Source organism: Heterodontus francisci, chromosome 1, assembly GCF_036365525.1.
Source record: "Heterodontus francisci isolate sHetFra1 chromosome 1, sHetFra1.hap1, whole genome shotgun sequence".
NCBI lineage: Eukaryota > Metazoa > Chordata > Chondrichthyes > Heterodontiformes > Heterodontidae > Heterodontus > Heterodontus francisci.
In genome coordinates, this window is record NC_090371.1 from 5,660,881 (window position 1) to 5,688,356 (window position 27,476).

A 27,476-nucleotide genomic window follows, 5' to 3' on the forward strand; every position below is an offset into this window, starting at 1 on the left:
GAACTCCCTTCCTGACAGCACTGTGGGTATACCTACACCAGATGGACTGCAGCGGTTCAAGAAGGCAGCTCACCACCACCTTCTCAAGGGCAATTCAGGATGGGCAATAAATGCTGGCCTGGCCAGCGATGCCACATCCCATGAAAGAATAAAACTAAGAAAAGATAAAAAAGGCAAAAAGGGAGGTGGGGTGGCAGTAATGATTAGGGAAGACATTGTAGTGTTGGAAAGAGACGATGGCTTTGAGGGGCCAAGGAGAGAATCCATTTGTTTAGAGTTGAGAAGCAAGAAAGGTATCATCACTTCCTTGCCCAGTATGTTTTCGGTACAACAAAGAAGGAGGCATAAAACAAGAAATGCTGGAAATACTCAGCAGGTCCGGCAGCATCTGTGGAGAGAGAAGCAGAGTTAACGTTTCAGGTCAGTGACCCTTCATCAGAACTGACAAATATTAGAAATGTAAAAGATTTTAAGCAAGTAAAGAGGGAGTGGGGCAAGAGATAACAAAAGAGACGGTGTTGATCTGACAAGATCACAGAGGTTAACTGACCAGAAGGTCATGGAGCAAAGGCAAACGGTATGTTAATGGTGTGCTGAAAGACAAGGGTGTGAATTGACTGTACAGCACAAAGTATTCCAAACATAAGCATTAATTTTTTTTTTTTTAAACAGAAACAGTGGGGAGGCACAGTAGAAACAAACTAACCAAACTAAAAAAACTAAAATAAAATAACCAAACAAAAAAGAAAAAAAGAAAAAAGAAGAGAAGAAAAAATAACTAAACATAAAAAGGGGGGCCCATCACGGTCTGAAATTATTGAACTCAATGTTCAGTCCGGCAGGCTGTAGTGTGCCTAATCGGTAGATGAGATGCTGTTCCTCGAGCTTGCGTTGATGTTCACTGGAACACTGCAGCAATCCCAGGACAGAGATGTGAGCATGAGAGCAGGGGGGAGTGTTGAAATGGCAAGCAACTGGAAACTCAGGGTCCTGCTTGCGGACTGAGCGGAGATGTTCCGCAAAACGGTCACCCAGTCTGCGTTTGGTCTCCCCAATGTACAGGAGACCACACTGTGAGCAGCGAATACAGTATACTACATTGAAAGAAGTACAAGTACATTCCTGCTTCACCTGAAAGGAGTGTTTGGGGCCTGGGATAGTGAGGAGAGAGGAGGTAAATGGGCAGGTATTACACCTCCTGCGATTACAGAGGAAGGTGCCATGGGACGGGGACGAGGTGGTGGGGGTAATGGAGGAGTGGACCAGGGTTTCGCGGAGGGAACGATCTCTTCGGAATGCTGACAGCAGAGGGGAGGCATCACGCTGGAGGTGGCGGAAATGGCGGAGAATGATCCTTTGGATATGGAGGCTGATGGGGTGGAAAGTGAGGACAAGGGGAACCCTGTCACGGTTCTGGGAGGGAGGGGAAGGGGTGAGGGTAGAGGTGCGGGGAATGGGCCGGACACGGTTTAGGGCCCTGTCAACCACAGTGGGGGGGAATTCTCGGTTGAGGAAAAAGGAGGTCATATCAGAAGCACCGTCATGGAAGGTAGCATCATCAGAGCAGATGCGTCGGAGACAGAGAAACTGGGAGAATGGAATGGAGTCCTTACAGGAGGTAGGGTGTGAAGAAGTGCAGTCCAGGTAGCTGTGGGAGTCGGTGGGCTTATAATGGATATTAGTAGACAACCTATTCCTGGAGATGGAGACAAAGAAGTCGAGGAAGGGAAGGGAAGTGTCAGAGATGGACCATGTAAAGGTGAGAGAAGGGTGGAAATTAGAAGCAAAGTTGATAAAGTTTTCCAGTTCGGGGCGGGAGCAGGAAACGGCACCGATACAGTCATCAATGTACCGGAAAAAGAGTTGGGGGAGGGGGCCTGAGTAGAACTGGAACAAGGAATGTTTGACATATCCCACAAAAAGACAGGCACAACTAGGACCCATGCGGGTACCCATAGCAACACCTTTTACTTGAAGGAAGTGAGTGGAGTTGAAGGAGAAGTTGTTCAATGTGAGAACAAGTTCAGCCAGGCGGAGGAGGGTGGTGGTGGATGGGGTCTGGTTGGGCCTCTGTTCCATGAAGAAGCAGAGAGCCCTCAAACTGTCCCAGTGGGGGATGGAGGTGTAGAGAGATTGGACGTCCATAGTGAAGAAGAGGAGGTTGGGGCCAGAAAACTGGAAATTGTCAAAATGGCGTAGGGCATCAGAAGAGTCAGGGATGTAGGTGGGAAGAGACAGGACCGGCGGAGAAAAGATAGAGTCAAGATAGGAAGAAATAAGTTCAGTGGGGCAGAAGCAGGCTGAAACACTGGGTCTGCCAGGATTGTCCTGTTTGTGGATTTTGGGAAGGAGGTACAAGTGGGCTGTCCAGGGTTGTGGGACTATGAGGTTGCCAGAGGGAAGAACTGCAGAGGAGATGAGGTCAGTGACAGTCGTGTGGACAGTAGCTTGATGTTCGGTGGTGGGTTCATGATCCAGGGGGAAGTAGGAAGAAGTGTTTGAGAGTTGGTACTGAGCCTCTGCAAGGTAGAGGTCGGTGCGCCAGACAACAACAGCACCACCCTTATCTTCAGGTTTATAGAGTCATAGATCTCATAGAGTTGTTCAGCATAGGAACAGGCCCTTCGGCCCACTGCGTCCATGCCGACCATAATGCCTATCTATACTAATCCCACCTGCCTGCATTAATTCCATATCCCTCTATGCCTTGCTCATTCAAGTACCTGTCCAGATGCCTCTTAAATGTCACTACTGATCCTGCCTCCACCACCTCCTCAGGCAGCTCATTCCAGATACCCACTATTCTTTGTGTGAAAAATTTACCCCTTTGATCCCCTTTAAACCTCCTCCCTCTCACCTTAAATCTATGCCCTCCCGTTTTAGTCACCCCTACCATGGGAAACAGACTCTGGCTATCTACCCTATCTATGCCTCTCATAATTTTATATACCCCTATCATGTCCCCTCTCAGCCTCCTTCACTCCCGGGAAAACAGACCCAACTTATCCAATCTCTCTTTATAACTCAAGCCCTCCAAACCAGGCAACATCCTTGTGAATCTTTTCTGCACCCTCTCTAGCTTAATCACATCTTTCCTGTCGTGCGGCGACCAGAACTGCACACAGTACTCCAAATGCAGCCTAACCAACGTTATATACAACTGTAACTGACGTCCCAACTCTTGTACTCAATGTCTCGGCTGATGAAGGCAAGCATGCCATACGCCTTCTTCACCACCCTGTCTACCTGTGTTGCCACTTTCAGGGAACTATGTACTTGCACCCCAAGGTCTCTCTGCTCAAGAACACTCCCCAGGGCCCTGCCATTCACTGTTTATGTCCTGCCGTGGTTTACCTTCCCAAAATGCATCACTTCACACTTGTCTGCGTTAAATTCCATTTGCCAATCCCTTGCCCACTTTCCCAGTTGATCTATATCCTGTTGTGACCTTAGACCCTTCTTCACTGTCCACTATCCCACCAATTTTGGTGTCATCTGCAAACTTACTGATCATGCCCCTTACATTCACATCCAAGTCATTAATATATATGACAAACAACAGAGGGCCCAGCACCAATCCCTGCAGCACACCACTGGTCACCGGCCTCCAATCTGAAAAACAACCCTCCACTACCACCCTCTGCCTCCTATCACCAAGCCAATTTTGTATCTAATTTTCTAGCTCACCCTGGATCCCATGTGTTCGAACCTTCTGGACCAGCCTACCATGCGGGACCTTGTCAAGGCCTGCTAAAGTCCATGCAGACAATGTCCATCACCCTGCCCTCGTCAATCCTCTTGGTCACCTCCTCGAAAAACTCAATCAAATTCGTGAGACATGATTTCCCACGCACAAAGCCATGCTGACTATCCCTAATCAGACCATGCCTTTCCAGATGTATATAAATCCTGTCTCTCAGAATCCCTTCCAATAACTTTCCCACTACTGATGTAAGGCTCACCGGCCTGTAGTTCCCTGGCTTATCCCTGCTGCCCTTCTTAAATAAAGGCACAACATTAGATATCCTCCAGTCTTCCGGTACCTCACCCGTGGCTAACGATGATACAAAAATCTCTGCCAGGGCCCCAGCAATCTCCTCCCTTGCTTCCCATAGCATCCTAGGATACACCTGGTCAGGCCCTGGGGATTTATCCACCTTAATGCGCTTCAAAACCTCCAACACCTCCTCCTTTGTAATGTTGATATGTTCCAGGATATCGCTGTTCCCTCCCTTGAACTCACAAGCTTCCATAACCTTCTCCACGGTAAATACAGAAGAGAAGTATTCATTTAAGACCTCGCCCATTTCCCGTGGCTCCACACACAGATAACCACACTGATCCTTCAGGGGACCTACTCTCTCCCTAGCTACCCTTTTACTCTTAATATACTTATAGAATCTTTTAGGATTCTCCTTTATCTTATCTGCCAGGGAAATCTCATGGCCCCTTTTTGCCCTCCTAATTTCCTTCTTAAGTGTAGTCCTACATCCCCTATCCTCCTCGAGGGACTCGCTCAATCTCAGCTGCCTGTACCTGACAAATGCCTCCTTCTTTGTCCTGACCAGACCCTCAATATCCCTCGTCAACCAAGGTTCCCTAAACTTGCCAGCCTTGCCCTTCAATCTAACAGGAACATGCCGGCCCTGAACTCTTCCTATCTCACTTTTAAAAGCCTCCCCTTTTCCTGTAAACAGCCTCTCCCATTCAACTTTTGAGAGTTCCTGTCTGAAGTTTGATGATAATGTCGGGGTTAGACCTGAGAGAACAGAGTGCAGCAAGTTCAGAGGGGAGCAGGTTAGAGTGAGTGAGGGAGGCAGAGAAATTGAGATGGCCGATGTCTCACCGACAGTTTTCAATGAAAAGCCAAGAGCGAGTGAGAGGCCAGAGGGAGTGGTCCGCTGGTCTGGGGGAGGACTCCTGGTCAAAGAAGTGAGCACGGAGGCGAAGGCGATGGAAGAAGAGCTCAACATCATGTCGAGTGCGAAATTCACACCCTCTCTGTACTAATGCTTTGTCTTTCACCACACCATTAACATACCATTTGCCTTTGCTCCATGACCTTCTGGTCAGTTACTCTCTGTGACCTTGTCCTATCAACACCTTCGCTTTTATTATCTCTTACCCCACCCCTACTTTATTTGCTTAAAATCTTCTACATTTCTAATATCTGCCAGTTCTGAAGAAGGGTCACTGACCTGAAACGTTGACTCTGCTTCTCTCTCCACAGATGCTGCCAGATCTGCTGAGTATTTCCAGCATTTCTTGTTTTTATTTCAGATTTCCAGCATCCGCAGTATTCTGTTTTCATTTTCAGGAAGGAGGCATCACTGGATCGGATGCTGAGGAATGATGTGGGATAAATTGACCAAGTGTCTGTGGGGGTGAACTTGGGTAAGAGTGATCATTGAGATGAGTAATGGAGAAGAGCAAGGAACAATCTCCAGAAGAATTTCTAAATTGGAAGAGGGCTAACTTCGATGGGATCAAACAGGACCTAGCCATAGAACCAAAGATTAGCAGGAAAAGCTGTAAGAGTACAGTGGATGATCTTTAAGGAGGTGATGTTTCAGATACAAGCTCGGTACATTCCAACAAGGGTGAAAGGCAGGACATCCAAAGCCAGAGCTCCTTCGATGATGAGGGAGATAGAAAATATGATGAAACAAAATAAAACGGGTGTTTGAGGTATGTCAGGTGAATTCTTCAAGCGAACACCAGGTCAAATTCAATACATTAAGAGGGGAAGTGAGTCTCTCCCACTGTCTGTGAGTCTCTCCCACTGTCTGTGAGTCTCTCCCACTGTCTGTGAGTTACCCCCACTGTCTGTGAGTCTCTCCCACTGTCTGTGAGTTACCCCCACTGTCTGTGAGTCTCTCCCGATGTCTGTGAGTTACCCCCACTGTCTGTGAGTTACTCCCACTGTCTGTGAGTCTCTCCCACTGTCTGTGAGTTACCCCCACTGTCTGTGAGTTACCCCCACTGTCTGTGAGTCTCTCCCGATGTCTGTGAGTTACCCCCACTGTCTGTGAGTTACCCCCACTGTCTGTGAGTCTCTCCCACTGTCTGTGAGTCTCTCCCACTGTCTGTGAGTTACCCCCACTGTCTGTGAGTCTCTCCCGATGTCTGTGAGTTACCCCCACTGTCTGTGAGTCTCTCCCACTGTCTGTGAGTCTCTCCCACTGTCTGTGAGTCTCTCCCACTGTCTGTGAGTTACCCCCACTGTCTGTGAGTCTCTCCCACTGTCTGTGAGTTACCCCCACTGTCTGTGAGTCTCCCCCACTGTCTGTGAGTCTCTCCCACTGTCTGTGAGTTACCCCCACTGTCTGTGAGTCTCTCCCACTGTCTGTGAGTTACCCCCACTGTCTGTGAGTCTCCCCCACTGTCTGTGAGTTACCCCCACTGTCTGTGAGTTACCCCCACTGTCTGTGAGTCTCTCCCACTGTCTGTGAGTCTCTCCCACTGTCTGTGAGTTACCCCCACAGTCTGTGAGTCTCTCCCACTGTCTGTGAGTCTCCCCCACTGTCTCTGAGTCTCTCCCACTGTCTGTGAGTTACCCCCACTGTCTGTGAGTCTCTCCCACTGCCTGTGAGACTCTCCCACTGTCTGTGAGTCTCTCCCACTGTCTGTGAGTTACCCCCACAGTCTGTGAGTCTCTCCCACTGTCTGTGAGTCTCTCCCACTGTCTGTGAGTTACCCCCACTGTCAGTGAGTCTCTCCCACTGTCTGTGAGTCTCTCCCACTGTCTGTGAGTCTCCCCCACTGTCTGTGAGTCTCTCCCACTGTCTGTGAGTCTCTCCCACTGTCTGTGAGTTACCCCCACTGTCTGTGAGTCTCTCCCACTGTCTGTGAGTCTCTCCCACTGTCTGTGAGTTACCCCCACTGTCTGTGAGTCTCTCCCACTGTCTGTGAGTCTCCCTCACTGTCTGTGAGCCACTCCCACTGTCTGTGAGTCTCCCCCACTGTCTGTGAGTCTCTCCCACTGTCTGTGAGTTACCCCCACTGTCTGTGAATCTCTCCCACTGTCTGTGAGTTACCCCCACTGTCTGTGAGCCTCTCCCACTGTCTGTGAGTCTCCCCCACTGTCTGTGAGTCTCCCCCACTGTCTGTGAGTCTCTCCCACTGGCTGTGAGTTACCCCCACTGTCTGTGAGTCTCCCCCACTGTCTGTGAGTCACCCCCACTGTCTGTGAGTTACCCCCACTGTCTGTGAGTTACCCCCACTGTCTGTGAGTCTCTCCCACTGTCTGTGAGTTTCTCCCACTGTCTGTGAGTTACCCCCACAGTCTGTGAGTCTCTCCCACTGCCTGTGAGACTCTCCCACTGTCTGTGAGTCTCTCCCACTGTCTGTGAGTTACCCCCACAGTCTGTGAGTCTCTCCCACTGTCTGTGAGTTACCCCCACTGTCAGTGAGTCTCTCCCACTGCCTGTGAGACTCTCCCACTGTCTGTGAGTCTCTCCCACTGTCTGTGAGTCTCCCCCACTGTCTGTGAGTCTCTCCCACAGTCTGTGAGTCTCTCCCACTGTCTGTGAGTCTCCCCCACTGTCTATGAGTCTCTCCCACTGTCTGTGAGTTACCCCCACTGTCAGTGAGTCTCTCCCACTGCCTGTGAGACTCTCCCACTGCCTGTGAGTCTCTCCCACTGTCTGTGAGTCTCTCCCACTGTCTGTGAGTCTCTCCCACTGTCTGTGAGTCTCTCCCACTGTCTGTGAGTTACCCCCACTGTCTGTGAGTCTCTCCCACTGTCTGTGAGTCTCTCCCACTGTCTGTGAGTTACCCCCACTGTCTGTGAGTCCCTCCCGCTGTCTGTGAGTCTCTCCCACTGTCTGTGAGTCTCTCCCACTGTCTGTGAGTTACCCGCACTGTCTGTGAGTCTCTCCCACTGTCTGTGAGTCTCCCTCACTGTCTGTGAGCCACTCCCACTGTCTGTGAGTCTCCCCCACTGTCTGTGAGTCTCTCTCACTGTCTGTGAGTTACCCCCACTGTCTGTGAGTTACCCCCACTGTCTGTGAATCTCTCCCACTGTCTATGAGTTACCCCCACTGTCTGTGAGCCTCTCCCACTGTCTGTGAGTCTCTCCCACTGTATGTGAGTCTCCCCTACTGTCTGTGAGTCTCTCCCACTGTCTGTGAGTCTCTCCCACTGGCTGTGAGTTACCCCCACTGTTTGTGAGTCTCTCCCACTGTCTGTGTGTCTCCCCCACTGTCTGAGAGTCTCTCCCACTGTCTGTGAGTCTGCCTCACTGTCAGTGAGTCTCCTTCACTGTCTGTGTGTCTCCCTCACTGTCTTTGAGTCTCTCCCACTGTCTGTGAGTCTCCCACACTGTCTTTGAGTCTCCCTCACTGTCAGTGAGTCTCCTTCACTGTCTGTGAGTCTCCCTCACTGTCAGTGAGTCTCTCCCACTGTCTGTGAGTCTCTCCCACTGTCAGTGAGTCTCCTTCACTGTCTGTGAGTCTCCCTCACTGTCTGTGAGTCTCTCCCACTGTCTGTGAGTCTCTCCCGCTGTCTGTGAGTCTCCCCCACTGTCTGTGAGTCTCTCCCACTGTCAGTGAGTCCCCTTCACTGTCTGTGAGTCTCCCTCACTGTCTGTGAGTCTCTCCCACTGTCTGTGAGTCTCCCTCACTGTCTGTGAGTCTCTCCCACTGTCTGTGAGTCTCCTTCACTGTTTGTGAGTCTCCCTCACTGTTTCTGAGTCTCCCCCACTGTTTGTGAATCTCCCTCACTGTTTGTGAGTTACCCCCACTGTTTGTGAGTCTCCCTCACTGTTTGTGAGTTACCCCCACTGTCTGTGAGTCTCCCCCACTGTCTGTGAGTCTCCCCCACTGTCTGTGAGTCTCCTTCACTGTCTGTGAGTCTCCCTCACTGTCTGTGAGTCTCTCCCACTGTCTGTGAGTCTCCCTCACTGTCTGTGAGTCTCACTCACAGTCTGTGAGTCTCCTTCACTGTTTGTGAGTCTCCCTCACTGTTTGTGAGTTACCCCCACTGTCTGTGAGTCTCCCCCACTGTCTGTGAGTCTCCCCCACTGTCTGTGAGTCTCCCCCACTGTTTGTGAGTCTCCCCCACTGTCTGTGAGTCTCACCCACTGTCTGTGAGTCTCCCCCACTGTTTGTGAGTCTCCCCCACTGTCTGTGAGTCTCCCTCACAGTTTGTGAGTCTCCCTCACTGTCTGTGAGTCCATCACCATCTGTGTTTGGTGTTGGGATCATGCTGGAGGTGGCAGAAATGGCGTAGGATAATCCATTGAATACAGAAGCTAGTTGGGTGGAAGGGGAGGACAACAGGAATGCTCTAATGGTTCTGGGAGGGAGGGGTGGGGTGAGTGCGGTGCATGAAACTGAATGGACACGGTTGTGGGTCCTGTCATCATCTGCCATTTCCACCACCTCCAGTGTGGTGCCACCAAATTCATCTTTCCTTCCCTCTCCCCTTGCAGCATTCTGAATGGTCCATTCCCTCCACGACACCCTGTTTCACTCCTCAGTCACCCCCAAAACCTCCTTCCTTTCTTATGGCACCTTTTCATGCAAGAGCAGGAGATCTAACACCTATCCTTTAACCTCTCCTTTCTCACTGTCCAAAGTGCCAAACACTCCTTCCCAGCGTAATTTTCTTGTACTTCTTTCAATTTAGTATTTGCTGCTCAGAATGTGGTTCTCCTCTACAGTGGGGAGACCAAACACAGACTGGGCCACCACTTTGTGGAACACTGTGGGAGTGGTGTACAGGCCCCCTGACAGTAACCACACGGTAGGATGAGGTATAAAGGAAGAAATAATGGGAGCTTGTCAGAAAGTTGTGGCGATAATCATGGGGGATTTTCATCCACAGACTGGAAAAATCAGATGGGCAAAGGTAGACTCGATGAGGAGTTGATAGAATGTTTTTGGGATAGTTTCTTAGAACAGCACATTCTGGAGCCAACTAGTGAGCAGGCTATACTAGACCTGGTATTGTGCAATGAGATAGGATTAATTTATGACCTCATAGTGAAGGCACCCCTAGGCAGCAGCGATCATAATATGACTGAATTTTATATTCAGTTCCGGGAAGGCCCACCATGGGCCTCGACGCCAGGAAGGCCACATCCCATTTTACTGGCGGTGGCGAGGCCTTGGGGTTGCCCTCTACCACTCAGCGGTGGAGCCTTCATTTAAATATTTAAATACATTTTAATCGATGCATAAACACTTACCTTGTCCAGATGGCCATCCCCACGCCGATATTCCAGCTGGTGGCTGGAACTCCTGTGCCTTTGGATCTCCATTCAGAGATCCGAGGTGTGATGCTGGTGGGGAGCAGGGAGGAGTGAATTTTTCAGGGCAGAAGGGAGCGGCAAAAATGAACGCGATTGGATGAAGGGATGGTGGGAAGTGGTTGAAGAAAGGAAAGTTCGGGGGGAAAAGGTCATGATGGAAAATTTACTTTTTTTGGGGGGATCGGGCAAATAATACCACAATGTGGCCTCCTCTACACTGGGGAGACCAAACGCAGACTGGGTGACCGCTTTGCGGAACACCTCCGCTCAGTCCGCAAGCAGGACCCTGAGCTTCCAGTTGCTTGCCATTTCAACACTCCCCCCTGCTCTCATGCTCACATCTCTGTCCTGGGATTGCTGCAGTGTTCCAGTGAACATCAACGCAAGCTCGAGGAACAGCATCTCATTTACCGATTAGGCACACTACAGCCTGCTGGACTGAACATTGAGTTCAATAATTTCAGAGCATGACGAGCCCTCCTTTTTACTTTCATTTTTAGTTGTTTTTTCTTTTTTCTTTTTTTCTTTTTTACATTTTTTACAACCATTTTTTGCATTTATTTCATTTCATCTTAGTTTGTTCACTTTGCTTACCCACTGTTTTTTTTCATATTTGCACTTGCTGCTGTTCAATATTCAGTCCGTTAACACCCTATCTGTACTAATGCTTTGTCTTTCAACACGCCATTAACATATTGTTTGCCTTTGCTCCATGACCTTTTGGTCAGCTATGTGGCCTTGTCCAATCTACACCTTCTCCTTTGTTATCTCTTGCCCCACCCCCACCTCACTTGCTTATAACCTTTGACATTTCTAATATTTGTCTGTTCCGAAGAAGGGTCACTGACCCGAAACGTTAACTCTGCTTCTCTTTCCACAGATGCTGCCAGACCTGCTGAGTGGTTCCAGCATTTCTTGTTTTTATTATAAATAATAAATGGATTATTCATTGAAGGAGTGGGAGAGGGGAGTGGAAGTATGAATCAAATTTTATTTCAATTTATTGCAAAACCTATCACTTTAAAAATTTAAATGAAACTAAAGGACTTGAATATTGACTCTGCCTGATTGCATTGAGATTTTCCAAATAACATGCTGTAACCTTCTCAATAATAGATTTCAGCATTTTCACTATGACATATTTTAAGCTAACTGGTCTGTAGTTTCCTACTTTCCGTTTTCCTCCTTTCTTGAATTGCAGAGTTATGTCCTCTATCTTCCAATCTGATGAGACCTTTCCCCAATCTATGGGATGTTGGAAAATTAAAACCAATGCATCCACTATTTCAGCAACCACTTCTTTTAAGACCTAGGATGAAGTCCATCAGGACCTGGGGTCTTGTCAGCTTTTAGTTTTAATAATTTTCTCAGTACCCTTTCCCTGGTGATGGTAATTGTTTTACGTTCCTCTCTCCCTTTCAACTCTTAATTCACAATTATTTCTGGCTTGTTATTTGTATCCTCTGCAGTGAAGACAGATGCAAAAATTCTGTTCAGTTCCTCTGCCATCTCCTTATACTCCATGATTAACTCCCAGATCACTCTCTAGAGGACCAACACACACTTTACTTACTCTTTTCCTTTTTCAATACCTGTAGAAACTCTTACCATCCATTTTTATATTAGTAAGTTTGCGGACGACACAAAGGTTGGAGGAGTTGCGGATAATGATGAGGATTGTCAGAGGATACAGCAGGATATAGATCGGTTGGAGACTTGGTCGCAGAAATGGCAGATGGAGTTTAATCCGGACAAATGTGAGGTAATGTATTTTGGAAGGTATAATGCAGGTGGGAAGTATACAGTAAATGGCAGAACCCTTAGGAGCATTGACAGGCAGAGAGATCTGGGCGTACAGGTCCACGGGTCACTGAAAGTGGCAACGCAGGTGCATAAGGTAGTCAAGAAGGCATACGGCATACTTGCCTTCATCGGTCGGGGCACAGAGTATAAAAATTGGCAAGTCATGTTGCAGCTGTACAGAATTTTAGTTAGGCCACACCTGGAATATTGCATACAATTCTGGTCGCCACACTACCAGAAGGATGTGGAGGCTTTGGAGAGGGTACAGAAGAGGTTTACCAGGATGTTGCCTGGTCTGGAGGGCATTAGCTATGAGGAGAGGTTGGATAAACTCGGTTTGTTTTCACTGGAACGACGGAGATGGAGGGGCGACATGATAGAGGTTTACAAAGTTATGAGCGGCATGGACAGAGTGGATAGTCAGAAGCTTTTTCCCAGGGTGGAAGAGTCAGTTACGAGGGGACATAGGTTTAAGATGCGAGGGGCAAAGTTTAGAGGGGATGTGCGATGCAAGTGTTTTACACAGAGGGTGGTGAGTGCCTGGAACTTGCTGCCAGGGGAGGTGGTGGAAGCAGGTACGATAGCGACGTTTAAGAGACATCTTGACAAATATATGAATAGGAAGGGAATAGAGTGGTATGGGCCCCGGAAGTGCAGAAGGTTTTAGTTTAGGCAGGCATCAAGATCGGCGCAGGCTTGGAGGGCCAAATGGCCTGTTCCTGTGCTGTACTGTTCTTTGTTCTTTGTTCTAGCTAGCTTACTCTTGTGCTCTAATTTCTCTCTCATTATTCTTTTCGTCATTCTTTGCTTTTTTTATATTCTGTCCAATCTTTTGACCTGCAACTACTCTGCTGAATTGTGAGCTTTTTTCTTTCAACTTGATGCTATCTTTAATTTTCTTAGTTAGCCACAGATGATGCATTCTTCCCCTCGAGTTTTTCTTTCTCACTGGAATGTGTCTTTGCTGAATGTTATAAAATATCTTCTTAAATGTCTGCCACTGCATCTCTAATGACTTTTCCTTGAAACTAACTTCCCAGTTTACTTTAGCCAGCTCTGTCCTCAAACCCTCATAATTACCCTTGTTTAAAACACTCGTCTTAGATCCCCTCTTCTCATCCTCAAACTGAATGTGAAATTCAATCATGTTGTGATCACTGCTACCTAGGGGCATCTGAAACCTTTAACTCTGTTTTTCTCTCCACAGATGCTGCCAGATCTGCTGTATATTTCCAGCATTTTTGGTTTTTGTTTCAAATTTCTAGCCTCTGCAGTATTTTGCTTTTGGCAAAGATTTAAGGCGATTGGGAAAAGAACCAGAAGTGACGTGAGGAAATGCCTTTTTACACAATGAGGGGTTAGGATTTGGAATGTTCTGCCTGATAGGGTGCTGGAAACAGACCCAATAGTAGCATTCAGTAGGAATTGGATAAATACTTGAAGGAGAAAAATTGCAGGGAAAGAGGAAGGGGAGTGGGACTAACGGGATTCCTCTTTGAAAAAGTTAGCACAGACTCCATGGGCCCAATGCCCTCTTTCTGTGCTGTACTAGTCCATGATTCCTGCACTTACATCACCTTCAAACTTAACCGGCTGAGCTTTTGAAACCAAGTCACTTAATAGAAATGATGGAATTTCTCACCACCCTCAGTCTTCCCTCCCACTCTCTTCAGCCTTTGAAAACCCAAGGCTGACATCACCCAATCTCCAGCTCCTGTCTCTCCTCCTCCCTTCCCGGTCTTGCTCCTTGTTCCGTACATTGGGCCTGGGGTCATTCATGTTGGATATGTTCAGAGAAGACACTTACCAGTGCGTTGTCTGCTACGAGCACCAGCTCGAGATATCTCCTCTCCTGTAGCACATCCCTTTTCATCTGGAGAAAGAGAAAATCTCTGTCAGATTGAGGTGAAAGCGGACCCTGGCAGGGAGGGAGTTAATCACAAGCCAAGCCACTCGGGCCCCACCTACTTTTTATTTTATACACAACTATTTTCCCTGTGTCACTATTTCAAAAGAACTCCACTCTGAACAATACAAATGTCTTTTTATTTACCAGTGATTTCCTCCTTCCTCTCCCTCTCTCCTTTCCCCACTCTCCCTTCCTCAGCCTCTCTTCCTCTCTCCTCTCCCTTGCCAGCCTCGATCCCTTTCCTCCCTTGGTCCCTGCTCATATTTCCCCCTCCCCTGCCTCCTTCCCCTCCTCGACCTAATTTCTCCAGCCGTAGCTCAGTTCCTTCCTGTTTTCACCCCAATATTCCTCCCGACCCTTCCCCTGATGGCACCAGTTGCACCCTAACCTGTTCTTAGCCAACATCGACACACATAAACATATAGCAATAAGAACCAGATAAGATCCCGCTAGCATTTTCCTTCTCCAGCAGATCAAACCCAGCGCCTTCCTAATCTTTATGGTTCAGATACTCGTGTTGCACTACACAGTGCTAAATGAGAAAGATTTCAAACAGATCTAGCAGCTCAAAACTGGGCATCCATGAGGCACTGTGGACCATCAGCAGCAGCAGAATTGCACTCAACCACGATCTGTAACCTCACGGTCCGGCATATACCCAATTTACCAAATTACCCTGGAACCCATGGGCTCCCTCCTTCCAAACCAATCTTCCATGCGGGACCTTATCAAAAGCCTGACAGAAGACCATGTAAACTACATTTTATTTTATTCTTTCATGGGATGTGGGCGTCGCTGGCTAGGCCACCATTTATTACCCATCCCTAATTGCCCTTGAGAAGGTGGTGGTGAGCTGCCTTCTTGAACCACTGCAGTCCATGTGGGGTAGGTACACTCACAGTGCTGTTAGGAAGGGAGTTCCAGGATTTTGACCCAGCGACAGTGAAGGAACGGCGATATAGTTCCAAGTCAGGATGGTGTGTGGCTTGGAGGGGAACTTGCAAGTGGTGGTGTTCCCATGTATTTGCTGCCCTTGTCCTTCTAGTTGGTAGAGGTCGCAGGTTTGGTAGGTGCTGTCCAAGGAACCTTGGTGCGTTGCTGCAGTGCATCTTGTAGATGGTACACACTGCTGCCACTGTGCGTCAGTGGTGGAGGGAGTGAATGTTTGCAGATGGGGTGCCAATCAAGCAGGCTGCTTTGTCCTGGATGGTGTAGAGCTTCTTGAGTGTTGTTGGAGCTGCACCCATCCAGGCAAGGGGAGAATATTCCATCACACTCCTGACTTGTGCCTTGCAGATGGTGGACAGGCTTTGGGGAGTAAGGAGGTGAGTTACTTGCCTCAGGATTCCCAGCCTCTGACCTGCTCTTGTAGCCACGGTATTTATATGGCTACTCCAGTTCAGTTTCTGGTCAATGGTAACCCCTAGGATGTTGATAGTGGGGGATTCAGCGATGGTAATGCCATTGAATGTCAAGGGGAGATGGTTAGATTCTCTCTTGTTGGAGATGGTCATTGCCTGGCACTTGTGTGGTGCGAATGTTACTTGCCACTTATCAGCACAAGCCTGGATATTGTCCAGGTCTTGCTGCATTTCTACATGGACTGCTTCAGTAGCTGATGAGTCACGAATGGTGCTGAACATTGTGCAATCATCAGCGAACATCCCCACTTCTGACCTTATGATTGAAGGAAGGTCATTGATGAAGCAGCTGAAGATGGCTGGACCGAGGACACGACCCTGAGGAACTCCTGCAGTGATGTCCTGGAGCTCAGATGATTGACCTCCAACAAACACAACCATCTTCCTTTGTACTAGGTATGACTCCAGCCAGCGGAGAGTTTTCCCCCTGATTCCCATTGACTTCAGTTTTGCTAGGGCTCCTTGATGCCATACTCGGTCAAATGCTGCCTTGATGTCAAGGGCAGTCACTCTCACCTCAACACTTGCGTTCAGCTCTTTTGTCCATGTTTGAACCAAGGCTGTAATGAGGTCAGGAGCTGAGTGGCCCTGGCGGAACCCAAACTGAGTGTCACTGAGCAGGTTATTGCTAAGCAAGTGCTGCTTGATGGCACTGCCGATGACACCTTCCATCACTTTACTGATGATTGAGAGTAGATTGATGGGGCGGTAATTGGCCAGGTTGGACTTGTCCTCCTTTTTGTGTACAGGACGTACCTGGGCAATTTTCCACATTGCAGGGTAGATGCCAGTGTACAGGAACAGCTTGGCTAGGGGCGCGGCAAGTTCTGGAGCACAGGTCTTCAGTACTATTGTCGGAATATTGTCAGGGTCTATCGCTTTTGCAGTATCCAGTGCCTTCAGTCGTTTCTTGATATCATGTGGTGTGAATCGAATTAGCTGAAGTCTGGCATCTGTAATGCTGGGGATTTCCGGAGGAGGCCGAGATGGATCATGAACTCGACACTTCTGGCTGAAGATTGTTGCAAATGATTCAGCCTTATCTTTCGCACTGATGTGCTGGGCTCCCCCATCATTGAGGATGGGAATATTTGTGGAGCCACCTCCTCCAGTTAGTTGTTTAATTGTCCACCACCAGACATGGCTGGATGTGGCAGGACTGCAGAGCGTAGATCTGATCAGTTGGTTATGGGATCGCTTAGCTCTGTCTATCGCATGCTGCTTACACAGTTTGGCACGCAGATAGTCCTGTGTTGTAGTTTCACCAGGTTGACACCTAATTTTGAGGTATGCCTGGTGCTGCTACTGGCATGTCCTCCTGCACTCTTCATTGAACCAGGATTGGTCTCCTGGCTTGATTGTAATGGTAGAGTGGGGGATATGCCGGGCCATGAGGTTACAGATTGTGGTTGAGTACAATTCTGCTGCTGATGGCCCACAGCGCCTCATGGATGCCCAGTTTTGCATTGCAAGATCTGTTCGAAATCTATCCCATTTAGCATGATGATAGTGCCACACAACACGATGGAGGGTGTCCTCAATGTGAAGACGGGACTTCATCTCCACAAGGACTGTGCGGTGGTCACTCCTTTCAATACTGTCTTGGACAAATGCATCTGTGGCAGGCAGATTGGTGAGGACAAGGTCAAGTATGTTTTTCCCACTTGTTGGTTCCCTCACAACCAGTCTAGCAGCTATGTCCTTTAGCTCTCGGCCAGCTCGGTCAGTAGTGGTGCTACTGAGCCACTCTTGGTGATGGACATTGAAGTCCCCCACCCAGAGTACATTCTGTGCCCTTACCACCCTCAGTGCTTCCTCCAAGTGCTGTTCAACATGGATGGAGAAGCACTGATTCATCAGGCGAGAGGGGGTGGTAGGTGGTAATTCAGCACAAGCTTTCCTTGCCCATATTTGACCTGATGCCATGAGACTTCATGAGGTTCAGAGTCGATGTTGAAGAATACCAGGGCAACTCCCTCCCTACTGTATACCACTGTGCCACCACCTCTGCTGAGTCGGTCCTGCCGATGGGACAGGACATACACGGGAATGGTGATGGCAGTGACTGGGACATTGTCTGTAAGGTATGATTCCGTGAGTCTGACTATGTCAGGCTGTTGCTTGACTAGTCTGTGGGACAGCTCTCCCAACTTTGGCACAAGCCCCCAGATGTTAGTAAGGAGGACTTTGCAGGATTAACAGGGTTGCTTTACCCTCATCTGCACATCTAGTCACCGCCTCGAAAAATTTAATCATTTTAGTGAGAAACATAGAAACATAGTCATGGAAAATAGGAGCAGGAGTAGGCCATTCGGCCCTTCAACCCTGCTCCGCCATTCATTATGATCATGGCTGATCATCCAACTCAGTAACCTGTTCCCGCTTTCCCCCATATCCTTTGATCCCTTTAGACCCAAGAGCTATATCGAACTCCTTCTTGAAAACATACAATGTTTTGGCCTCAACTGCTTTCTGTGGTAGCGAATTCCACAGGTTCACCACTCTCTGGTGAAGAAATTGCTCCTCATCTCAGTCCTGAAATGTTTACCCCATATCCTTAGACTATGTCCCCTGGTTCTGGACTCCCCCAGCATCGGGAACATCCTTCCTGCATCTACCCTGTCAAGTCCTGTTAGTATTGTATAGGTTTCTACGAGATCCCCCCTCACTCTTCTGAACTCCAGCAAATATAATCCTAACAGACTCAATCTCTCCTCATACGTCAGTCCCGCCATCCCAGGAATCAGTCTGGTAAACCTTCGCTGCACTCCCTCTATAGCAAGAACATCCTTCCTCAGATAAGGAGACCAAAACTGAACACAATATTCCAGGTGTGGCCTCACCAAGGCCCTGTATAATTGCAGCAAGACATCCCTGCTCCTGTACTCGAATCCTCTCACGATGAAGGCCAACATACAAAGAACAAAGAACAAAGAACAAAGATAATTACAGCACAGGAACAGGCCCTTCGGCCCTCCAAGCCTGCGCCGATCCAGATCCTCTCTCTAAACATGTCGCCTATTTTCTAAGGTTCTGTATCTCTTTTCTTCCTGCCCATTCATGTATCTGTCTAGATACATCTTAAAAGACTCCATCGTGCCCGCATCTACCACCTCCGCTGGCAATGCGTTCCAGGTGCCCACCACCCTCTGCGTAAAGAACTTTCCACGCATATCCCCCCTAAACTTTTCCCCTTTCACTTTGAACTCGTGTCCTCTAGTAATTGAAACCCCCACTCTGGGAAAAAGCCTCTTGCTATCCACCCTGTCTATACCTCTCATGATTTTGTACACCTCAATCAGGTCCCCCCTCAACCTCCGTCTTTCTAATGAAAATAATCCTAATCTGCTCAACCTCTCTTTATAGCTAGCACCCTCCATACCAGGCAACATCCTGGTGAACCTCCTCTGCACCCTCTCCAAAGCATCCACATCCTTTTGATAATGTGGCGACCAGAACTGTACGCAGTATTCCAAATGTGGCCGAACCAAAGTCCTATACAACTGTAACATGACCTGCCAACTCTTGTACTCAATGCCCCGTCCGATGAAGGAAAGCATGCCGTATGCCTTCTTGACCACTCTATTTACCTGCGTTGCCACCTTCAGGGAACAGTGGACCTGAACACCCAAATCTCTCTGGACATCAATTTTCCCCAGGACTTTTCCATTTACTGTATAGTTCACTCTTGAATTGGATCTTCCAAAATGCATCACCTCGCATTTGCCCTGATTGAACTCCATCTGCCATTTCTCTGCCCAACTCTCCAATCTATCTATATTCTGCTGTATTCTCTGACAGTCCCCTTCACTATCTGCTACTCCACCAATCTTAGTGTCGTCTGCAAATTTGCTAATCAGTCCACCTATACTTTCCTCCAAATCATTTATGTATATCACAAACAACAGTGGTCCCAGCACGGATCCCTGTGGAACACCACTGGTCACACGTCTCCATTTTGAGAAACTCCCTTCTACTGCTACTCTCTGTCTCCTGTTGCCCAGCCAGTTCTTTATCCATCTAGCTAGTACACCTTGGACCCCAAGCGCCTTCACTTTCTCCATCAGCCTGCCATGGGGAACCTTATCAAACGCCTTACTGAAGTCCATGTATATGACATCGACAGCCCTTCCCTCATCAATCAACTTTGTTGATTTGACCTTTTGATTGATTTTTGATTGACCTTTGTTGATTTGACCATTTGACCTTTTTACCACCTGTTGCACCTTCAGCGACTGGTGTATGAGAACACCCAGGTCTCGCAGCATATTCCCCTCTCTCAGTTTATAGTCATTCAGATAATAATCTGCCTTCCAGTTTTTGCTACCAAAGTGGATAACCTCACATTTATCCACATTATACTGCATCTGCAATGCATTTGCCAATTCACTCAACTTGTCCAAATCACCCTGAAGCCTCTCTACATCCTCCTCACAACTCACCCTCCCACCCAGTTTTGTGTCATCTGCAATTTGGAGATATTACATTTAGTTCCCTCATCTAAATCATTCATATATATTGTGAATAGCTGGGGTCCTAGCACCGATCCTAACCACCTTATCTACCTGTGCTGCTGCCTTCAGTGATCTATGGACAAGTACACCAAGGTCCCTCTGACCCTCTGTACTTCCTCGGGTCCTACCATCCATTGTATATTCCCTTGCCTTGTTAGTTCTCCCAAAATACATCACCTCACACTTGTCAGGATTAAATTCCATTTGCCACTGCTCCGCCCATCTTACCAGCCCATCTATATCGTCCTGTAATCTAAGGCTTTCCTCCTCACTATTTACGACACCACCAATTTTTGTGTCATCTGTGAACTTAATGATCAAACCTCCTATATTCACGTCTCAATCGTTAATGTACACTACAAACAGCAATGGTCCCAGTACCGATCCTTGCGGTACACCACTGGTCACAGGCTTCCACTCGCAAAAACTGCCCTCAACCATTACCCATACGGTACCTTAGGAAAGACTGGATAGGCTAGGGTTGTTTTCTTAGAACAGAGGAGGCTGAGGGGTGGCTTTATTGAGGTGTACAAAATGATGAGGGGCCGAGATAGGGTAGACAGGAAGGATCTGTTCCCCCCAGTTAAGAGATCCTGTCCTGCACAACTGAACATTGAGTTCAATAATTACAGAGCATGACGGGGCCCTCTTTTAATTATTAGTTATTTTTTCTTTTATACTTTTTATTTGTTTATTTTATGTTAGTTTGTTTCATAGAATTATACAGCACATAAACAGGCCCTTCGGCCCATCGTGTCTGTGCTGGCCATCAAGCACCTAACTATTCTAATGCCATTTTCCAGCACTTGGCCTGTAGCTTTGTATACATTGGTGTTTCAAGTGCTCATCTAAATACTTCTTAAATGTGAGGGTTTCTGCCTCGACGACCCATTCAGGCAGTGTGTTCCAGATTCCAACCACCTTCTGGGTGAAAATTTGTTTCCTCAAATCTGCCTTAAACTTCCTGCTCCTTACCTTAAATCTATGCCCCCTGGTTCTTGATCCCTCCGCTAAGGGAAAAAGTCTCTTCCTATCTAGCCTATCAATGCCCCCATATTTTTGTCTCCGTCAATCAGGTCCCCCCTCAGCCTTCTCTGCTCTAAGGAAAACAACCCTCGCCTATCCAATCTCTCTTCATAACTGAAATGCTCCAGCTCAGGCAACATCCTGGTGAATCTCCTCTGCACGCTCTCCAGTGCAATCACATCCTTCCTATAGTGTGGAGCCCAGAACTGTACACAGTACTCCAGCTGTAGCCTAACTAGTGTTTTATACAGCACCAGCATAACCTCCCTGCTCTTATATTCTATGCCTTGGTTAATAAAGGTAAGTATCCCATCGGCCTTCTTAACCACCTTATCTACCTGTGCTGCTGCCTTCAGTGATCTATGGACAAGTACACCAAGGTCCTTCTGACCTTCTGTACTTCCGAGGGTCCTACCATCCATTGTATATTCCCTTGCCTTGTTAGTCCTCCCAAAATGCATCACCTCACACTTCTCAGGATTAAATTCCATTTGCCACTGCTCCACCCATCTTACCAGCCCATCTATATTGTCCTATATTGAGGCTTTCCTCCTCATTACTTACAGCAATACCAATTTTTGTGTCATCTGCCAACTTACTTACCATAACTCCTGTATTCACATCTAAATCAGTAATGTTCACTACAAACAACAAGGGTCCCAGCACCGATCCTTGCGGTACACCACTGGTCACAGGCTTCCACTCGCAAAAACAACCCTCGACCGTCACCCTCTGCCTCCTGCCACTAAGCCAATTTTGGATCCAATTTTCCAAATTGCCCTGAATCCCATGGGCTCTTACCTTCTTAACCAATCTCGCATGCGGGATCTTATCAAAAGCCTTAATGAAGTCCATGTAGACTACATCAACTGCTTTACCCTCATCTACACATCTAGTCACCTCCTGGAAAAATTCAATCAAGTTAGTTACCATTTTTTTTACCATGTGCCTGCCCATTTTTTTTTAAATGTTTGTGCTTGGAGCCAGGGCTGTTCATTTTTCTGTCAATTTACACCCTCTCTGCACTAATGTTCTGTCTTTCAGCACACCATTAACATACTGTTTGCCATTGTTCCATAACCTTCTGGTCAGTTAATCTCTGTGACCTTGTCCTATCAACACCTCTTTTGTTATCTCTTGCCCCACCCCCACTTTACTTGCTTCAAACCTTTTACATTTCTAATATTTGCCAGTTAAATGCATGAATAGGAAGGGAATAGAGGGATATGGGCCCCGGAAGTGCAGAAGATGTTCATTTCGTCAGGCATCAAGATCGGCGCAGGCTTGGAGGTCCGAATGGCCTGTTCCTGTGCTGTACTGTTCTTTGTTCTTTGTTGTTTGTTCTGATGAAGGGTCACTGACCTGAAATGTTAACTCTGCTTCTCTCTCCACAGATGCTGCCAGACCTGTTGAGTATTTTCCAGCATTTCGTCTTTTCATTTCCTCAAGAAGCTCAACACCATCCAAGACAAAGCAGCCCGCTTGATTGGCACCCCATCTACAAACATTCACTCCTTCCACCACCGACGCACAGTGGCAGCAGTGTGTACCATCTACAAGATGCACTGCAGCAATGCACCAAGGTTCCTTAGACAGCACCTTCCAAACCCGTGACCTCTACCAACTAGAAGGACAAGGGCAGCAAATACATGGGAACACCACCACCTGCAAGTTCCTTCGAAGACACACACCATCCTGATTTGGAACTATATCGCCATTCCTTCACTATCACTGGGTCATATCCTGGAACTCCCTTCCTAACAGCACTGTGGGTGTACCTACCCCACATAGACTGCAGCTGTTCAAGAAGGCAGCTCACCACCACCTTCTCAAGGAAGCAAGTAGCAGAGTCCAGCTTGGCAGAGTACTGCTCTGACAAGGAGCAGAGTCCAGCTTGGCAGAGTACTGCTCTGACAGGGAGCAGAGTCCAGCTTGGCAGAGTACTGCTCTGACAAGGAGCAGAGTCCAGCTTGGCAGAGTAATGCTCTGACAAGGAGCAGAGTCCAGCTTGGCAGAGTAATGCTCTGACAGGGAGCAGAGTCCAGCTTGGCAGAGTACTACCCTGACAGGGAGCAGAGTCCAGCTTGGCAGAGTACTGCTCTGACAGGGAGCAGAGTCCAGCTTGGCAGAGTACTGCTCTGACAAAGAGCAGAGTCCAGCTTGGCAGAGTACTGCTCTGACAGGGAGCAGAGTCCAGCTTGGCAGAGTATGCTCTGACAGGGAGCAGAGTCCAGCTTGGCAGAGTACTGCTCTGATAAGGAGCAGAGTCCAGCGTGGCAGAGTAATGCTCTGACAGGGAGCAGAGTCCAGCTTGGCAGAGTACTGCTCTGACAAGGAGCAGAGTCCAGCTTGGCAGAGTACTGCTCTGACAAGGAGCAGAGTCCAGCTTGGCAGAGTACTGCTCTGACAGGGAGCAGAGTCCAGCTTGGCAGAGTACTGCTCTGACAGGGAGCAGAGTCCAGCTTGGCAGAATGCTGCCCTGACAGGGAGCAGAGTCCAGCTTGGCAGAGTACTGCTCTGACAAGGAACAGAGTCCAGCTTGGCAGAGTGCTGCTCTGACAAGGAGCAGAGTCCAGCCTGTCAGAGTACTGCCCTGAAAGGGAGCAGAGTCCAGCTTGGCAGAATACTGCTCTGACAGGAAGCAGAGTCCAGCTTGGCAGAGTACTGCTCTGACAAGGAGCAGAGTCCAGCTTGGCAGAGTACTGCTCTGACAAGGAGCAGAGTCCAGCTTGGCAGAGTAATGCTCTGACAGGGAGCAGAGTCCAGCTTGGCAGAGTACTGCTCTGACAAGGAGCAGAGTCCAGCTTGGCAGAGTACTGCTCTGACAAGGAGCAGAGTCCAGCTTGGCAGAGTACTGCTCTGACAGGGAGCAGAGTCCAGCTTGGCAGAGTACTGCTCTGACAGGGAGCAGAGTCCAGCTTGGCAGAATGCTGCCCTGACAGGGAGCAGAGTCCAGCTTGGCAGAGTACTGCTCTGACAAGGAGCAGAGTCCAGCCTGACAGAGTACTGCCCTGAAAGGGAGCAGAGTCCAGCTTGGCAGAATACTGCTCCGACAGGAAGCAGAGTCCAGCTTGGCAGAGTACTGCTCTGACAAGGAGCAGAGTCCAGCTTGGCAGAGTACTGCTCTGACAGGGAGCAGAGTCCAGCTTGGCAGAGTACTGCTCTGACAGGGAGCAGAGTCCAGCTTGGCAGAATACTGCCCTGACAAGGAGCAAAGTCCAGCTTGGCAGAGTACTGCTCTGACAAGGAGCAGAGTCCAGCTTGGCAGAGTACTGCTCTGACAGGGAGCAGAGTCCAGCTTGGCAGAGTACTGCTCTGACAGGGAGCAGAGTCCAGCTTGGCAGAATGCTGCCCTGACAGGGAGCAGAGTCCAGCTTGGCAGAGTACTGCTCTGACAAGGAGCAGAGTCCAGCCTGTCAGAGTACTGCCCTGAAAGGGAGCAGAGTTCAGCTTGGCAGAATACTGCTCTGACAGGAAGCAGAGTCCAGCTTGGCAGAGTACTGCTCTGACAAGGAGCAGAGTCCAGCTTGGCAGAGTACTGCTCTGACAGGGAGCAGAGTCCAGCTTGGCAGAGTACTGCTCTGACAGGGAGCAGAGTCCAGCTTGGCAGAATACTGCCCTGACAAGGAGCAAAGTCAAGCTTGGCTGAATATGCCCTGACAAGGAGCAGAGTCCAGCTTGTCAGAGTACTGCCCTGAAAGAGAGCAGAGTCCAGCTTGGCAGAGTACTGCTCTGACAGGGAGCAGAGTCCAGCTTGGCAGAGTAATGCTCTGACAGGGAGCAGAGTCCATCTTGGCAGAGTACTGCTCTGACAAGGAGCAGAGTCCAGCTTGGCAGAATACTGCTCTGACAAGGAGCAGAGTCCAGCTTGGCAGAGTACTGCTCTGACAGGGAGCAGAGTCCAGCTTGGCAGAGTACTGCTCTGACAAGGAGCAGAGTCCAACTTGGCAGAGTACTGCTCTGACAGGGAGCAGAGTCCAGCTTGGCAGAGTTCTGCTCTGACAGGGAGCAGAGTCCAGCTTGGCAGTATACTGCTCTGACAGGGAGCAGAGTCCAGCTTGGCAGAGTACTGCTCTGACAGGGAGCAGAGTCCAGCTTGGCAGAATACTGCTCTGACAAGGAGCAGAGTTCAGCTTGTCAGAGTACTGCTCTGACAAGGAGCAGAGTCCAGCTTGGCAGAGTACTGCTCTGACAAGGAGCAGAGTCCAGCTTGGCAGAGTACTGCTCTGACAAGGAGCAGAGTTCAGCTTGGCAGAGTACTGCTCTGACAAGGAGCAGAGTCCAGCTTGGCAGAGTACTGCTCTGACAAGGAGCAGAGTCCAGCTTGTCAGAGTACTGCCCTGAAAGGGAGCAGAGTCCAGCTTGGCAGAGTACTGCTCTGACATGGTACTTAACTCAGAGAATTTGGTGAGTGAGGGAATTCGGCACAGTGAGGCAGAGTTGCTGTTCTGGTCTCTTACAAAAGAAAGAACAGTCCAAATGAGGGAGTGAGAGACTGTAAGACTGGTGAATAACTGGTAAGTGCTTCTAGATAATAGTTTGGAATGTAAAGACATGGCAGGGAACCTCAGCCCCGTGAATGTATATTTTGTACCATGTGAGAAATCCTGGACATTTCTCATGACCTAGACAATCACATATGCAAGACATGCCATCAGCCAGAGCAGTTTGATCTCCATGTTTCGGAGTCTGACATGGGACTGGAGTCTGCGAGACTGAGAGCTTTGTGATAGCATGTTTCTGGGACCACTGTTTGAAATATTTCCCACTGTCGCTCTATTTGTTTATTTGTTAATCCTTGTTTGCAGTAAATGATATAGAAACAGTGTTAAGAGGGTGAAAGGACAGGACAGGTGGAGAGAAGCAATAGTTTCCAGTGATATGATTTATCAGAGATTTATAGAACAGCAGGAGAAACTGATTCAGAGAGTTGTCAGGCTCTGAAATTCACTTCCAGAGTTAGTGGTTGAGGCAGAAGCTCCGTCAACATTCGAGTTTCGATTTGAGAGAGAGATGAAGGAAGAGGGGTTGGGAACAGGGCAGACTGATCTGATTAGCAATTCTTGCTTGATCGGAGGGTAAGTCTCGACATGGGTTGGTTGGGCTGAATGGCCTGTTTCAGTGTTTTACATTTCTGCTTATGTCATTTGTTGTGTTTGGTCAGTTACCTTGATGCTCATTACTCACCCTCTGTGAACGCTGAAGGTGCTCAGTCAGGGTTAACTCAGGGGAGGTATTTTTGACTCCACACCTACTTGGTTCTGACTTGAGATCTTCAGGTCTGTATAACAAATGTCGTCCAAGTTTATCCCCCTCAAGATGTTCAATGATGTAAGTTCGATTACTGAAAACAATCAGAGCACTGCAGAAGGGAGAGAAAGTAAACACTTAATGTCAACCCATTCCTTGCTGAATAAACATCACAGTACAATTACACAGTGAGTAACCCTTACCATGCTGAATAAACACATCCCAGTACAATTACACAGTGAGTAACCCTTACCCTGCTGAATAAACACATCCCAGTACAGTTACACAGTGAGTAATCCTTACCCTGCTGAATAAACACATCCCAGTACAGTTACACAGTGAGTAACCCTTACCCTGCTGAATAAACACATCCCAGTACAATTACACAGTGAGTAATCCTCACCCTGCTGAATAAACACATCCCAGTACAGTTACACAGTGAGTAACCCTTACCCTGCTGAATAAACACATCCCAGTACAATTACACAGTGAGTAATCCTTCACTGCTGAATAAACACATCCCAGTACAATTACACAGTGAGTAATCCTTACCCTGCTGAATAAACACATCCCAGTACAATTACACAGTGAGTAATCCTTACCCTGCTGAATAAACACATCCCAGTACAATTACACAGTGAGTAATCCTTACCCTGCTGAATAAACACATCCCAGTACAATTACACAGTGAGTAACCCTTACCCTGCTGAATAAACACATCCCAGTACAATTTCACAGTTAGTAACCCTTACACTGCTGAATAAACACATCCCAGTACAATTACACAGTGAGTAATCCTTACCCTGCTGAATAAACACATCCCAGTACAATTACACAGTGAGTAACCCTTACCCTGCTGAATAAACACATCCCAGTACAATTACACAGTGAGTAACCCTTAGCCTGCTGAATAAACACATCCCAGTACAATTACACAGTGAGTAATCCTTACCCTGCTGAATAAACACATCCCAGCACAATTACACAGTGAGTAACCCTTACCCTGCTGAATAAACACATCCCAGTACAATTACACAGTGAGTAACCCTTAGCCTGCTGAATAAACACATCCCAGTACAATTACACAGTGAGTAATCCTTACCCTGCTGAATAAACACATCCCAGCACAATTACACAGTTAGTAACCCTTACACTGCTGAATAAACACATCCCAGTACAATTACACAGTGAGTAATCCTTACCCTGCTGAATAAACACATCCCAGTACAATTACACAGTGAGTAACCCTTACCCTGCTGAATAAACACATCCCAGTACAATTACACAGTGAGGAGAAC

The 27,476-nt window shown here is 48.1% G+C and overlaps 1 protein-coding gene across 1 annotated transcript in view; it reads right to left on the minus strand.

The window, feature by feature from the left end:
* Positions 1-27,476, minus strand: part of LOC137377639 (disintegrin and metalloproteinase domain-containing protein 12-like) — a 561,477-nt gene that overhangs the window by 382,484 nt on the left and 151,517 nt on the right. Inside the window, exons 6-7 of the mRNA XM_068047508.1 lie at positions 26,116-26,290; positions 13,866-13,931 (exon numbers count right to left, since the gene is read on the minus strand). Of these exons, the coding sequence (XP_067903609.1) occupies positions 13,866-13,931; positions 26,116-26,290 (241 nt within the window). The remainder of the gene's footprint in view (positions 1-13,865; positions 13,932-26,115; positions 26,291-27,476) is intronic.